Consider the following 17,504-nt stretch of genomic DNA (forward strand, 5'->3'; position numbering starts at 1 on the left):
TATATATATATATATATATATATATACTAAAATATAAAAAAATATATGAGCGGGGAAGCACGAGAGGAGACGCTGCATATTCAAGCCGGCATGTAACAAAGGTCGGTCTGTGGGAGACGGGCGCTCATTGTATCAGGATCCGTGAGTAACAAATCTATGAAGCATTACTGAAAACAACTACGTTTTAAAGAAAGCACTTTACTAATATAATATATGCGCATTACCTACGAGGTGACTGGCAAACAATACAGTAAGCCACTCATCACAAGGGAACATTGGAGCGGACTGTTAGGATGTTCTATGAGTTTGCTATCAATCAAGAGAACCTTGCAATTTAGTTGACGTTGAAGAGAGATATAATTGGCGTGCAGTTGGTAGTGTCAGTTAATATTTGCCAAAGTGAGGAACTAGAAGACAAGGAAAGATTTTTCTTGACATATGAATTTTCTATATGAACATTATATATGAAAGAGCTCCGTATTCTCCGTATTCATATGATGGATGGATGAATTCTGTTTTTTTTTTTTTTATACTCATGCACTGTTTTTTAGTGTGTTGTATTATAGATATGAATTAGTAGAGTTATATGCAAATTACTGTGAGCCAGCCATCTTTCGGAATTGTTTGGTGGTCAGTGGGCTCAGTAGCAGCAGCGCTGTGGACATTTGGTATGTGATGCAGATGCATTATATTTGGTCCCAAATATGTGGGAATTGTCTTTTCTTTATGGCGATGAGATTTACCATTATCATTTGGGTATTACTACAAGAATATAATCTGATTTGCACACACAATATTGCCTCCATTTCTGTATTGTTAGTTTTTTGGGGGTCTTTTTGTTATATGTGGTCCCCCCCTGATGAACTGACCCCAGAGAACGGTTCAGAGAAACGCGTCGGGACAAAGTTTGCATTCCTGGGACATATGGTATGTGCTCCTTTTTTTTTTTTTCCCACTGGTGATCAAAACCTGGACGCCACTGGTTTACTTGGGAGCATATACAGTACAGACCAAAAGTTTGGACACACCTTCTCATTCAAAGAGTTTTCTCTATTTTCATGACTATGAAGGCATCAAAACTATGAATTAACACATGTGGAATTATATACATAACAAACAAGTGTGAAACAACTGAAAATATGTCATATTCTAGGTTCTTCAAAGTAGCCACCTTTTGCTTTGATTACTGCTTTGCACACTCTTGGCATTCTCTTGATGAGCTTCAAGAGGTAGTCCCCTGAAATGGTTTTCACTTCACAGGTGTGCCCTGTCAGGTTTAATAAGTGGGATTTCTTGCCTTATAAACGGGGTTGGGACCATTAGTGGTGTTGAGGAGAAGTCAGGTGGATACACAGCTGATAATACAAATTCTAACAGTCTATTCAGTAGGACTATCAGCTGTGTATCCACCTGACTTCTCCTCAACACCACTAATGGATCCGTCCTGGCACATAATGTAAGTCAATTGGCTCAGTTTCATCAGACGGTCACCAAAACGCTGCCAGCGGCCTTTTGGTTTCCATCTCCAAAAGCGGAATGGAGACTGAACGGAGGCAAACTGATGCATTCTGAGCAGATCCTTTTCCATTCAGAATGCATTAGGGCAAAACGGATCCGTTTTGGACCCTGAACGGATCTCCCAAACGGAAACCAAACCGCGAGTGTGAAAGTAGCCTTACACTGGTGAAAGTACTCTGTGATTACATTATAATTAGGTTACACTGGTGACTACCTGACATCTGATGTCTACATCTATCAGAACTGTGAAAAATACAGGCAATTACAAAAGTTTTTAGATCCAGATGCTGGTTTGAAAACTGCAGAATACTTTTCTTAAAGGCGGTAGTGGGCCGCCTTGTGCGGTTGCACATTTGTGATGTTTGCCCTGGCTTGTACAGAACATAGAAGGTGGGAGTATAGATGTCGGCGTTCACGGAGTGCTTGGTCTCTTCAGAGGTGGCACTACAGCTCCTTTAGTAACATGACTCTGTCCAGCATGGCCTTTCATTTCGTCACTTTTTCTGTTTTGTGTCCAAAGTAAACACGCCAGTCCCCCCTGCACAGGCAGGGCTGTATGTACATAGGCAATGTAACACGTCTTTATTGACATTCCCTTTGCAGGCAAGAACAGAACAGAAGGACGTTGCTAAGATTGACTCTGAGTATGAATCTTTAGTGCTACATGCTTTTCATGCTTTGATACGTTTGAATCCAGTAGGACTCTAATGTGATGCTGACGTGGTACTATCCATTGCACTTGGTAGTCTTACCACTCCATAGAAGACATGTGCCCCTCCAAATATGGCCTCTCTTCCTCAATAGTTTAAATTGTTGGGAAGTAGAGATGAGCGAAACGATTTCTACAAAGAGTTCTTCACCTGCGAGGGGCTGTCCCCACTGGTGAAGAAGCTCCCCCTGCTGATTGACTGATAGGCCTGGACATTTCACGCGGCCCTGACAATCCCGCATCTGCATTGATGCTCAAAGTAATGCCGTATTCACACATCAGTGTTTGGTCAGTAATTTCTATCAGTTATTTTGAGCCAATACCAGGTGCAGCTGTAAACACAGAACAGCTGCAGATCTTTCCCATATACCTTATGTCTGTGGAGGCTCCAATCCTGGTTTTGGCTCACAATCACTGATGGAAATCACTGACCAAACACTGACATGTGAATAAGGCATAACGGCGCAAGCACAAAAGCTCTGCTTCCACTAACAGAGTAGCGACTGTGCATGCGCTGCAACACTTCCTGCTTGTGGTGCATGAACAGTCACTGCATCTTGTGCCGGCACTTGTCAGGGTCAGGTGAGATGTCCAACTGTGTTAATCAAGCGGCAGGGGAGCTTCTCCACCAGTGGGGAAGAACTCTTGTTGATGGGACAAATTAATTCACTCATCTCGTTTGAGGAATGAAAACCTTAAATATCTTAGAAGGCCGATTGTCACTGTGTAAAACCCAGTTTTTCTAAAGCCTTACTTTACATATTTAAAAGGGTTATCCGAGATAACTAACTATCTCGGACAAGATATGCTCACCCATTACTCCAGCGCCGTTCTCTGTGGCGCTCCTCTGGCACACCCGCAGTGACCTGCCTGGATACGTGACCGCTGCAGCCAGTCACTGTCCTCATCTGTCTATAGTGGAACACACTGAGTGGGTGCAGAAGTGAGGGGCCGAATCCAGGCACGTCACTGTTCATGTTATTGGCGGATTGGCCCATTACCCACATGTCACACTTCTGGCCAGACAGGGACCAGAAGTGGTGAGGATGGAGACATGCTACAGCAGGGTTCAGCAACCTCTGGCACTCCAGCTGTGGTGAAACTACAACTCCCAACATGATCCCTTCACTTCTATAGGAGTTCTGACAAAAGCCAATCAAGTGAGCATGCTGGGAGTTGTAGTTTTACCACAGCTGGAGTCATAGGCGTGTGTAGCCTATTGCATTAGGGCACCCTAAAGCACAAACGCACACCGCGCGCACGCATATGTGTGTGTGTGTGTGTATATATAATATATATACATACACCTCTGGGGGAGTGGGGGGGTTTGGTAAAGAATTTGGCATGGGGGGGGGGGGGAGGGTGCCGTTTCAATTTTTGCCTCAGGCAGCACGAAGGCTATTGTCATCCCTGTCCCTGGCCACAAAGCCCTGAGGGATGGGGGCCCAAGCTGAACTCTTGCACCAGGGCCCATCAGCCTTTAGCTATGCCCCTGTTTCCAGCCATCCCAATTTTTTCTAGGGCCCCTACTACAACCCCTTTAATGAATTAATTTCCATTTATACTGACTCTTTTCTCACATAACATGAGATGGCACTGCATATTCATGGAGACATTTCCCTTTTAAACTCTTAGAAGGAGAGAGGACCCTGCCCGCGAGGGCTTACAATCTACAAGGGATGGGGACGGATATACAGTAGGTGAGGTAAGTTCTCATTACAATCTACAAGGGATGGGGACGGATACAGTCGGTGAGGTGAGTTCTCATTACAATCTAGAGCACAGGCTTACTTCTTTTTTGGCAAATTATGAAATGAATACTCCTCAAGGGAGACAATGCGGCCTCTTATCCTAGCCGTGCATCCACATTGTAACAGTGGCACAATGTTTGGTCTCGGTATCCTTGAAGTTCACAGCTAGCGCTGTTTTACCTTCCTGTTTGGCGGCTTGGGAAGTTGGGGACGTTCTTGAATTCCTAGTGTTTTACAGGGTCAGCAGAAAGTTAAACCACATGATTACAGCTCGGGAGCACTGAAGTGATTGCTTCTTGTGAGGAAAGGTGCATGAAAAATAGACCCAACAAGAAGGAAAGCGCCATTCACACTGTAAAATATTGTATGGCACCGCTGGAAAATGCTTGCATAGTTACATTCTTTCTTTATGTAATTTGCCGCTACAGAATATAATGAAAGAATTGAACAAATAAGTAATGTTTGGAAAGATTAGCTCCGTACAGTATAGCTGGTCATACGGAATTGCCTTAAAGTTTTCTACTGATCGGTGGGGGTCTGACAAGGCACCGGCGCTGAGTGTAGTGCTGCGCCCTTCTCTCAGCTTTTCCTAGGCCATGTGACGAGAGATTAATCGGTCATATGGCCTAGGAGCAGCTAAGCCCCATTGAAGTTAAAGGGGTTATCCCATCTTAGACAATGGGGGCATATCGCTAGGATATGCCCCCCATTGTCTGATAGGTGCGGGTCCCACCTCTGGGACCCGCACCTACAATGAGAACGAAGCGGAGAAACTTGAGGAGGGCGCACTGCGATTGTGCAGCCGCCCTCCATTCATTTCTATGGAGCCGCCGAAAATAGCCGAGTATTTCCGTCGGCCCCATAGAAATTAATGGGAGCGGTGGCAGCGCATGCGCGGTGCGCTCCCATTCACTTCAATAGGAGAGGCGGGGAGCTGTGCCTGGTGGTGGACGGACCCCGGGAATCCCGGGGTCCTCCAGCCACATCTCTCCCCGGCTCTGTTCTCCTTGTAGGTGCGGGTCCCAGAGGTGGGACCCGCACCTATTAGACAATGGGGGCATATCCTAGTGATATGTCCTCATTGTCTAAGATGGGATAATCCCTTTAATGGAGCTGAGCTGCTATACCAAGCACAGCCACTATAAAATGTGTGCACTGTGCCTGCTGCAAGCGCCACTACTTTCTCGAGCAGCTGGTCGGCAGGGGTCTCGGGTATTGATGACCTCTCCAGAGGATAGGTAAAAAAAAAAAAAAAATGTATAACTAATATTTATCGGGTCTCCTTACTTTCTGGTGTTCTGGATTTCAACATACCCCTTTATTCCCATAGGAGATTTTTCAGAAGGGTCTGATTATTCCCGTCTCCCCAGGAACGGTACTTTTGGTTGATGCTATTACATAAATGAGCTTAGGAACATACAATATATGACCATTTATGGACAAAAAGAGCGCATTTACAAACTTATCAGGGTGGGTGATCTTTTAAAAATCTGATAAACCCCAGATTGGGTGTTCGGAACACAAAATTCTGTTTCATACCACAAAAAGCCAACATAGCAGATCTCCGTTTATTACAAAATAAAGACCACATAGTGTCCAAGAACTGTATAAAAAATTGCACATTTTAACTAACAATTATCTCATGTCTATGGGCATTTTAAAGAGGTTAGCCCATGAAATATAAAACTCTTTTTTACTCACTTATCTGCTTTATCTGGAGGACTTTCTTCCCTTTCTGTGGGTGGCAGCAGCTCATCAAAGCACCTGCATCTCCCAGGATGCATTGCAATTAGCTCTTGCTAACCCCTTCCTCCCCTGCATAGAAAATAGTCCATCACATATAGCCCCAGAGATACATATGGTATGTAAAGCCCCCACTGTGTCCTTTTCCACTGTCTAGAAATAGATATTTCTTTATATTTTTATGAATTTAGAAGTAGGGAGGAATGAATGAATGAAAGGCGTCTGGGCCGCTTCACTATAAGATCACCACACCGGCCTGGGAGGGGAAGTGAGCAGGGAAACCACTGAGCATGTCGAATGCAGGAAAAGATGGACCAGAAGGATAATCTGCAGGGGGCGTTACCAGTGAGGAAAATGTACATATTGTACATGTTATACCTTTTATGATATGAATCTATTAGTGGTGCAAAAGGTAGTGACCCTGTAGACACGAATGCCCATCTTCTGTATAAGAACAGACTAGTATCATCAATAGGGTCGACCTGTTACAAATTTAGCATTTGCGCCCATGAGGTTTAAGGGGGTTGTCTCACTTTATACGATTATTTTTATCATGCACGCAAAGTTAGGGTAATCGATTTACTAATATATTCTTGTTTTCTATATTGCCTGCTCTCCAGAATACTTTTTTTTTTTCTGGCCCATTATAGAATGCTCGTTGTCAGGGGTTACGTCCACCACTGCAATCAAGCAACGTTGGCCGCGCTTGCGCACTGCGGAGGAAAGTGCCAGCTATTTAGGTGGCCAGGATCGCGGGACAGCGCATTGCCGCACATGCACAGTAGCTGCCGTCACTGACGGCGACTGCCTCTCCCACCAAAAGAGCAAACTGTAGAACTTTAGAGAGGTCTATCAATAACAAAACGGTTATCGTTAGGTCTCATGCACACGACCATATCCGTTTTGCGGTCTGCATATTGCAGAGCCGCAAAACATGGATCCCGGCTGTGTGGATGCCACCAACTTTTTTCAAACTCCTCAAGAAATGTCCTATGCTTGTGCACAAGACGGACAAGAATAGGACATGTTCTGTCTTTTTCGAAGGGCTGCTGAATGGACAAACGAATGCGAACAACACATGGCGTGCTCTCTGCATCTTTTGCACCCCATTGAAATAAATGGGTCTGCATTTGATCTGCAAAAAAATGTGGACTGAATATACGTTCGTGTGCGTAAGGCCTCTTTCACACGGCTGTAGTGCTCCCGTGGCCATATTGCGGGTCACCAGCCATGTGCATTCCGCATCACGGATGCGGACTCATTCACTTGAATGGGTCCGCAAATCCGGAGATGCGGTGCAGAACGGAAGCACTACGGAGTGCTTCTGTGGTGTTCTGTTCCGTGCTTCCATTCCGCAGAAATATAGAACTTGCTCTATCTTTTTGCGGGATGGACGGATCTTGGACCCAGATTCAAGTGAATGTGTATAAAAAGCCACTCAGTCATTTTTTTTCTATGCTGAGATTTCCTCACTTGTACTTTTGTTGATGAAACAGGCACAAGAAAATTAGACTTAGCGCTGTCTGCCTGAGCATCCAGAATCCTTCCAGCTTGTACGAAGAAGTCATTCAAGTAATAGTTGTTTTTGCTGGATCCGTCATGGATCATAAAAATTGCTTCTGTTAGGCTACTTTCACACTAGCGTTAAAGTTTTCCGGTATTGCGTTCCGTCCTAGTGGCTCAATACCGGAAAAAAGAAAACGCTTCAATTTTGTCCTAATGCATTCTGAATGGAAAGCAATCCGTTCAGGATGTCTTCAGTTCAGTGACTTTTTACGGTATTTGGCCGGAGAAAACACCGCAGCATGCACTTGCCGGAATGCCGGATCTACAGTAGCACATACAGGTGTTTTTGGAAGAAAAAAAAAAGCTATTTTAAAAAACAAATTCTGTTCAACCCCTTTAGGGTACTTTCACACTGCGTTAAAGTTTTCCGGTATTGAGTTCCGTCCTCAGTTTTAGGCTACATGCACATGACCATTCCGTTTTTTGCGGTCCGCAAACCGCGGATCCGCAAAAATCGTAAGCCGCCCGTGTGCCTTTTGCAATTTGCGGAACGGGCGGCCCATTGTAGACATGACTATTATTGTCCGCAAAACGGACAAGAATAGGACATGCCATTTTTTTTTTTTTTTGCGGGGCCTCGGAACGGAGCAACGGATGCGGACAGCACACTCTGTGTGCTGTCCGCATCTTTTGCGGCCCGATTGAAGGGAATGGATCTGCACCCGAGCCGCAAAAAATGTGGCTCGGATGCAGACCCGAAAAAAGGTCGTGTGCATGAGGCCTTATCCTAATGCATTCTAAATGGAGAGCAATCCGTTCAGGATGCATCAGTTCAGTCCCTCTTACGTTTTTTGGCCGGAGAAAATACCGCAGCATGCTGCAGTTTTCTCTCCGGCCCAAAATCCTGAACACTTGCCGGAATGCTGGATCCGGCATTATTTTCTATTGAAGTGTATTAGTGCCGGATCCGGCATTAAGTGTTCCGGAAAAACGGATCCTTTAAAAATGTGAAACAAATAAATACCGGATCCGTTTTTCCGGATGACACCAGAGGGTCGGATCCGGTATTTCAATGCATTTGTCAAACGGATCCGGAAACAAATGGTATCCGTTTGCACACGGATTTCCGTATCCGGCAGGCAGTTCCGGCAGCGCTGGTGTGAAATTACCCTTAGGATAATACAACCAGTTGCATCCATTATGAACGGATCCGGTTGTATTATTTCTAAAATGACCAAAGATGATGGGAGCCAGATCCGTTTTCTTTTGCGTCCGAGAAAACGGATCCTGCACCGTTGACGTACATTGTGTTTCATGCTGGATCCGTCTTGCTCTGTATCCCATGACGCACTCAAAAATTCTGCTTGCATCGCTTTTGTCTGCGTCATGGGAGCGCAATGAAACGGAACGCAATGCATTCTGGTGCACTCCGTTTCGTTCAGTTTTGTTCTCGTTGACAATGAATGGGAACAAAACTGAATAGTTTTTCTCCGGGTTTTGAGATCCTTTGACGGATCTCAGCACCGGAAAGGAAAAACGCTGATGTGAAAGTAGCCAAAGCAATTGCTATACATGCAGTTGTCTAATACGTATACAAAGCTGCGCCCTATGTGCACTTTTGCCTTTTTTTTTCACCTGCTTCTTTTGCTTGCCAGGCAATCGCGGGTGTCTACAGGATTTACCAAGGGATTTGTTTCCAAAGGGTACATTTTATGTTCCAGAAGCAGGTGCTAATGTGATAATCATATTTATTAGCGTGCTGAAAGGTTACCGAATCCGAGTGAAGGTGCAACATACATGCACGTGTCACCACCAGCCTCCATATGTTCTACATTATGGCCTGGGCTGCAGCTCCTCCAAGTGGCCTGGAAAATCAGGTCACGGGCTAATGGCTGTCACCTAACACCACTGAGCATTGTCTGCAGCCGGATCATCCCCAAGGCTCGGAGGTCTGCAGGCCAGGATGCATTAAGTAACGCATTGATTGAGAAGTGCTTTGCTGCAGGGCATCCGGTGTATGTCCTTGCTGCTGGAGATGGCTATTTCTATGAAACGTTCTGGTATCTGAAGCACTCAGAAGGTCCGCACATCTCCGCAGCGAGCGCCTGACTGTCACAGCACAGATGGCGTGCACCAAACAATATTGGCCAGTAATCTGTTTGTGCCCTAGAAGATTAACAAGGCCCTGATGTGAGAGCGGCTGAGATTTTTACTAAATTAAATATCTGTCCTCCTGTTTTCGCTCCAAGTTGGTTGAGGAGCGCGCGGAGAAGACGCCGCCCGGCCTTGCATCTCAGGAGTAAAGAAGAAACTTCTTCTTCCGCTGTGTCAGGAACGTCCAGACAGTTGGGGCAGCTCTTTACCTTTTGACTGACTAAGCCAAGCCCTGTCTAGGCAGGACAGCTCAGGGAAGTAACTGATTAAATAGCTTGGTGCCGCAGTCATGTGAGCGGGGACGGAGCGCCGGATAAATCACAGAATGCATTGTGCCCTTGTTCAATAGACAAAAAGAAGAAATCTCTTTCGGCGGTAGAGAACTGACTTACTGGAGGACTTGGGAAGGAAAGGGTTATTTTCTGCACTCGATGACGATGATCCTCTAGGAGATCAGCTCTAATGGATTCTAAGGATTTTGACCTACAAGATGACTACAAGTCACCTTTTAATTTTGACAGTGGAGTCAATAGGAATTATCTTTTTCTTTCGCCTCGGCTGAGTAACACTCCTCCGGATTCACCAACTCGTTTTGGCACGGGTAACCTATCTTTTTTTTTTTTTTTAAGCCTATAAAGCTGCCGGGAGTTATGTCTGGAGATCCGTGTGGCATCTCACCCATATAGTTAAAAGCGGTGACAAGGATCTTAGACACTGGGTGACAATTTCTCTGAGATTTCCTTCAAGGAGCTCTCTCTGAATGAACTTCATACCTATTTGATATAGGATGGCTTAGGATGTCCTTAAAGGGGTTGTGCCACTATTAATGTTATTTTAATATAATTCAGCATAAAAAAAAAAACTACCGTAGTTACTGTGGTAATTTATTTTCTGTTAGAAAAATGCTCCAGTTGTGAGAGATTCTCTTTTTTTTTCATTTTAATGGCCCCCCCAGTGTTTAATCTGTACAGTGATGCGCACGTCCACCTACAGTCCCATCCTTCAGTTGCCACCAGGTGGCTCTACTGTCAGAGGCTGTGAAAGGGAGAGAGTTGCAGCAAAAAGGACACACCCCTGAGCTGCCAGCCTGAATCAAATCTAGCAGAGCAATCAATGGGGAGATCTCTGGATCCACGTAAGGTGCAGGGCTGGTTCTAGCTTTGTTAGAAAGAGATCGTCATGTACTATATGATGACTGATTTTCATAGATGACATAAATTATGGCACAAGCCCTTTAAATGGGGTGTCATCCAGGAAAATGTCTGTCCCCATAATCGCTACTTGACCTAAAATAGGACTAGTTCTGATAACCTCCAGACATAGTCACATTATCCTGAATGGTATTGAAAGCTCTATTATTACAAGCTCCGTAGGTTTGGGTTTGTGATCCGTTGGACTCCCAGATTTGCAGTGTAAGATATAGGATCCGTAATCTATATACGAAAGATGAAATGACAGATTCCTAAGGTTGACATGGTTGTCATGATTATGTCCGTGAAGGTTCTCATTCATCCAGGTGATAGTGTCTCAGCAGTAATAAGTGAGAGCAACTGGACTTGTTGTATTTCCTTTTGAAGACGTTTCCCTGGTCATCCGACTGGCTTTCTCAATTAGAATGACTTGTACAAGAAATCTTGGCATTAAAAACTGGTGACTCATGTTACAGTCAGCATAATCAATTATAATCAACATCGGGTCAAGGACCTCATGGAGGTAACATGTTGATTGCAATTTGCACAGAAGAGCCAACACCTGCAGTCAAGACTTAGCTGTGTAGCCTAGGGCTCTTTCACACTTGCGTTGTTCTTTTCCGGCATAGAGTTCCGTCGTCGGGGCTCTATGCCGGAAAAATCCTGATCAGGATTATCCCAATGCATTCTGAATGGAGAGAAATCCGTTCAGGATGCATCAGGATGTCTTCAGTTCCGGACCGGAACGTTTTTTGGCCGGAGAAAATACTGCAGCATGCTGCGCTTCTTGCTCCGGCCAAAAATCCTGAACACTTGCCGCAAGGCCGGATCCGGAATTAATGCCCATTTGAAAGGCATTAATCAGGATCCGGCCTTAAGCTAAACGTCGTTTCGGCGCATTACCGGATCCGACGTTTAGCTTTTTCTGAATGGTTATCATGGCTGCCAGGATGCTAAAGTCCTGGTTGCCATGGTAAAGTGTAGTGGGGAGCGGGGGAGCAGTATACTTACCGTCCGTGCGGCTCCCCGGGCGCTTCAGAGTGACGTCAGGGCGCCCCACGCGCATGGATGACGTAATAGCATGGATCACGTCATCCATGCGCATGGGGCGCTCTGACGTCATTCTGGAGCGCCCCGGGAGCCGCATGGACGGTAAGTATACTGCTCCCCCGCTCCCCACTACTACTATGGCAACCAGGACTTTAATAGCGTCCTGGGTGCCATAGTAACACTGAACGCATTTTAAAGACGGATCCGTCTTCAAATGCTTTCAGTTCACTTGCGGTGTTACGGATCCGGCGGGCACCTCCGGCAAATGGAGTACACGACGGATCCGGACAACGCAAGTGTGAAAGAGCCCTAAGGACAAGGGACAGCAGTTTGATGACTGTGAGGTTCGCCTCTTAGGCCTTATGCACACAAATGTGTGGCACCCCAAAGAATGGGCACAGTCCGCGTGGCTGGCGCAGACGGATGCAGAATCATTTAACTTGAATGGGTCCATGATTCACCCGCTGTGCAAAAAAGCAGAGCATGTTCTATTTTTTTGCGGTGTGGAGGCACGGACCGAAATGCCACGTAAGATCCTAGACAGTGGGCCAACACTTAAGAGTATTCTAAAAAAAAAATATTTCATGTTCCCCCATTTGATGTGAAAAACAACTTTTCTATTTATAGTTTTTAAAATGTGCCCACTGGGCCAGCACCGCTCTTCTTGGTCAAATGATGCTCCAGTCACTTCACCTAGAAGTGCAGCGCTGGACTGGTAGGCACATTTTAATAAAGTCTCACCATAGCAGGTCTGTGCCCGTATTGTGGCCCGCAAAGAGCGGGTCCACAATATATACGGGCATCGGGCGTGTGTGCACCTTTTCACGCAATCCGGGAGATATGGTGCAGTGCAGAACATAGGCACATAGTGCTTCCGTGGGTTTTCTGTCCGTGCCTCCACACCACAAAAAAGTTGTGCATGCGCTACTTCTCTGCAGTGCGAACCATCGGATGCAGATCATGGACCTCATTCAAGTGAATGGGTCTGCTTCCGCAGACGGCGGGCACATGGTCGGTGCCCATATATCGCAGACCACAATTTGCAGTCCGCAGCATCGTCGTGTCCATGAGGCCTAACTCTCAATGGAAAAGTGGAGAAACATGAAAATAAATCCTATATATAGTTTTAGGAGATTTATGGAGATTTTTTAGATCTATCATTTCATTACATATTATACTGTATGTTGGAGTCTTCACAGATTAGATTGTTTTAGGCATTTTGTGTTTTGTTTTTTTATTAGATTAGGTATATATTGATAACATGCAGTCAGTGGCGGACTGGGAACTTAAAGTGGCCCTGGAAAAAAACCTAAAAGTGACCGCATGTTGTAGGTGGGTTCAAACTGACAGAAGACAGGTCAAAACAAGTAGGCGGGGACAACAAAAGTAGGCGGGGCCTGCAATACCGTAGTGCAGCGCAGAATACCGCCCCAGCAGAACCAAATACTACAGGACAGCACAACATACTGCCGCCCTCACCACAGTATTCAACTGTATCACCATCATGAGGACAGTAATACCGTTGAGTTCAGGAGGGCACCTGCGGCCGTTAAGCATCAGATCATTATGTACCTGGCCTGCGGCCATCAAGAGGGCTTCAGTGGCCCCCTGGGCATCGGCCCACCATGACATTTCCCTGTAGGGTCTATGGCCAATCCGCCCCTGTATGCAGTTATTCTTTACTCATCTGTGACACTTTGTAAGAGATGCCTGGTACCAGGCATGGGTTAATCCTCCGTTATTTCATGCCAATTCTCGTCTTCCTTACGAATCACCGCGTTTGCATTTCTTCATTATGTTCTCCTCAGTTATAACAATGGTTGATCAATGATTAGCGCAGAAAACCTGTTCCAGAAAGATGTTTGCAGCGATTACTCCGCAAATACAATATGGCAACATTTACAAATTCTGACCCGATGACTTTAGCTCCTTCTCCTTCGAAAGTATGAAAAGTCTGTTTACATACATACAATGTCTAAACTGTATATGACATTTTGGAATGATAAGATATTCTCATAAATCCTTGGAAGTTCACACTACATGGCCTGATCTGTCTGGGGTTTGCCCCAGGAATTCATTATCAGATCGCGGCCTGTGATGATTTCTTTTCTCTGTATAATTCCTGAATGTCTGCGCAGGGCTGTGCGGAGGGTTTATGGTCGGATAGACTGTGTCTGGCATTACAAAATGGTTTAATACCGTCTTCTGCTTATTTATTAGTGCGCCATGACTTCACATCCATGTAGATTGATGCTTTTTGTACTATGTCATTTTTTATTCGTCTGTGCTAATAAAATACAGTCTTGCGTTTGGATTTTGCAGATGATGGGTTGTGAATCATTGGGGATTTTCACACTATATGAACAAATACTGTTATATTATTTTTATGGAAAAAACATATATATATGTCTATAGGTGTAACTAGCAGGGTAGTAAGATTTATTATGGAGCCTCCTGGTTGCTTCTGCCCTTTGCATTATCTCTTCTGTGCGTCAGCACTTTCTGCATTTTTCTTGTGCTGTGACATCACTACGTTATCCCTGTACTGTGTGACATCACTATGTACATTATCCCTGTACTGTGACATCACTACGTTATCCCTGTACTGTGTGACATCCTGTGTGCACTATATTGCATGTAACATCACTGTTTGTATAATTCCAGTCACTGAGTAGATTATCCCTGTACTGTGACATCACTGTGTGCATTATCCCTGTACTGTGACATCACTGTGTGCATTATCCCTGTACTGTGACATCACTATGTTCCTTATCCCTGTACTGTGACATCACTGTGTGCATTATCCCTGTACTGTGACATCACTGTGTGCATTATCCCTGTACTGTGACATCACTATGTTCCTTATCCCTGTACTGTGACATCACTGTGTGCATTATCCCTGTACTGTGACATCACTGTGTGCATTATCCCTGTACTGTGACATCACTATGTTCCTTATCCCTGTACTGTGACATCACTGTGTGCATTATCCCTGTACTGTGACATCACTATGTACATTATCCTTGTACTGTGACATCACTATGTACATTATCCTTGTACTGTGACATCACTATGTGCATTATCCCTGTACTGTGACATCACTATGTACATTATCCTTGTACTGTGACATCACTATGTACATTATCCTTGTACTGTGACATCACTATGTGCATTATCCTTGTACTGTGACATCACTATGTGCATTATCCCTGTACTGTGACGTCACTATGTGCATTATCCCTGTACTGTGACGTCACTATGTGCATTATCCCTGTACTGTGACGTCACTATGTGCATTATCCCTGTACTGTGACGTCACTATGTGCATTATCCCTGTACTGTGACGTCACTATGTGCATTATCCCTGTACTGTGATATCAATGTGCTTTAGCCCAGTGCATTAGGGAGACCAATCATAAGTTTTTTTGAGCATGTTGACAGTAGTCATGATGTAATATGGCTACATTCCAAGTTTAGCTAGTAGGCCCCATGGTTACTTGTTACGGCCTTGTATAATTATTTTTTGGTATTTTTGCTTTGGGTGTATGAAATGGTCTCTTAGTAGTGCGAAATGCTAGGAATAATATATATATAGATTATTTTCCAGATACTATTATAACAAATCTCCAATAAGCACCCTATAACAGTATAATGACTACATAGCACACTACACTTTCTACCATGTTATTTCAGTCATACTAATAATTTTTCAAAATTTATGTTATTAGATCACCTAAAACCTGAACCTATCCTGGAGGGAGAAGATGCAGCTGCTACAGTAACAGACACCTTATCAGAGGAGGAACAGGAACACTTACGAAAAGAGCTTGAGAAGGTAACGTATCTACCCGCGAGGGGGTTATTTACTGACAGAAGTATGTCTATATTAGGTGTATTTATGGCACAGATGCAGAGCAAAGGTTCTTAGCGCCGCAGTCTAAGACTTTTCCCTGCTCACGGCAGGTCTACAAAAGTGGGCGTGTCGTGGGCGGGGAAAGGGGAGGGTCCAGCAGGCCCATCTCATTCATTTCTACACCTGTTTTAGGGCTCTTTCACACTTGCGTTTTCCGGATCCGGCGTGTACTCCATTTGCCGGAGGTGCCTGCCGGATCCGTAACACCGCAAGTGAACTAACTGAAAGCATTTGAAGACGGATCCGTCTTCAAAATGCGTTCAGTGTTGCTATGGCACCCAGGACGCTATTAAAGTCCTGGTTGCCATAGTAGTAGTGGGGAGCGGGGGAGCAGTAAACTTACCGTCCGTGCGGCTCCTGGGACGCTCCAGAATGACGTCAGAGCGCCCCATGCGCATGCGATCACGTCATCCATGCGCGTGGGGCGCCCTGACGTCACTCTGAAGCGCCCCGGGAGCCGCACGGACGGTAAGTATACTGCTCCCCCGCTCCCTACTAGACTTTAGCGTCCTGGCAGCCATGGTAACCATTCAGAAAAAGCTAAACGTCGGATCCGGTAATGCGCCGAAACGACGTTTAGCTTAAGGCCGGATCCGGATTAATGCCTTTCAATGGGCATTAATTCCGGATCCGGCCTTGCGGCAAGTGTTCAGGATTTTTGACCGGAGCAAAAAGCGCAGCATGCTGCAGTATTTTCTCCGGCCAAAAAACGTTCCGGTCCGGAACTGAAGACATCCTGATGCATCCTGAACGGATTTCTCTCCATTCAGAATGCATGGGGATAAAACTGATCAGGATTCTTCCGGCATAGAGCCCCGACGACGGAACTCTATGCCGGAACACAACAACGCAAGTGTGAAAGAGCCCTTAGGCGTAGAAAATGGCCTCTACATAACTTTGGCGGATCCACCACCAGCAGATGGCCCTATTAAGACCGGCGTCTAAAACTCCGGTCTTAATAAATGACCGCCTTGCTGTTCTACAACTTATGTGTCACAGCAGAATATGTACAGACACAAGCAGAAACGACGTGATTATTGAGGGTTTGACATCTTGCATCCCGCCGATCTGTTATTCTGCAGTAGCTCCAGCACCAGGACTACACAGCTCCGTCCAGTTCTGTAATGGATAGGACTGGGTACCATTCACTTCAATGGAAACAGTGCTGCAGTAGCCAGCTCTACACAACAGACAGAACTGAGTAGTTCTGGCACCCGAACTGCAAGGTGGATATGCTGGGTGTCAGACCCCCGCATATTGGATATTGATGGCCTACCCATAAGAATACTCCTTTAAAAAACATTGCTTGACCTCACTTTTTTGCTATCCCCGACTGTTTTTTTGTCTGTACATAGCATGTCCTGCTCTGATGCACATACCAAGTAGTAGTATAGTACTACATAAGACAAACCCTCCTCTAATGGCTCTGTGGTAACACCCCCGGTGGCCTTGTAAAACCCCTTTACTGTACCTTTGGATTAACTGCAGTGTATATCATGATTAAAGTTTTTTTTTCGAGACTTAAATACTAATGACCTATATCCTTTGGATAGGTCATCAATATCTGATCGGTGGGGGTCCGACACCTGGGACCTCTGCCAATCAGCTGTTTGGGAAGGCAGCAGCACTTGCAGGAGCGCCCTTTCCCTAGACCGAGTGAAGACACGTTCATTGGTGACATGACCTAGGCACAGTTCATTAAGTGAATCAGTAAAGAAACTGTGCAGTAATGCTCCATGTCTGTACTGAGAGACTCGGTACCTGTTACCTTACACGGGAGCCGCTGGTGGGAGAGTCTGCAACACACCCTGGTCCTCGGCAAAAGAAGAGGGAGGCAGAGTGAGGCCCCGACAGTCTGAAGGAGAGGACTGTGTGTCTGTGCACCCTGTGTGGCTAGGGTTGCCACCTGGCCGGTATTTTAGTGGCTGCTGGTGCCAGTAATTTTTTTCTACCGCCAATATTAATGGCCG

At 45.4% G+C, this 17,504-nt stretch overlaps 1 protein-coding gene across 3 annotated transcripts in view; it reads left to right on the top strand.

Moving 5' to 3' along the window:
• TPD52 (tumor protein D52) overlaps nucleotides 1-17,504 on the top strand; it is a 92,289-nt gene that overhangs the window by 57,802 nt on the left and 16,983 nt on the right. For 2 of the 3 annotated variants that reach the window (XM_040432185.1, XM_040432186.1), the window contains one exon: nucleotides 15,350-15,456. In XM_040432185.1, coding sequence (XP_040288119.1) covers nucleotides 15,350-15,456 — 107 coding nt within the window. Of the gene's footprint in view, nucleotides 1-9,710; nucleotides 9,983-15,349; nucleotides 15,457-17,504 lie in introns of those variants that run through there. The other variant, XM_040432184.1, reaches the window with a different exon arrangement.

Source organism: Bufo bufo, chromosome 5, assembly GCF_905171765.1.
Source record: "Bufo bufo chromosome 5, aBufBuf1.1, whole genome shotgun sequence".
NCBI classification, from domain to species: Eukaryota; Metazoa; Chordata; class Amphibia; order Anura; family Bufonidae; genus Bufo; species Bufo bufo.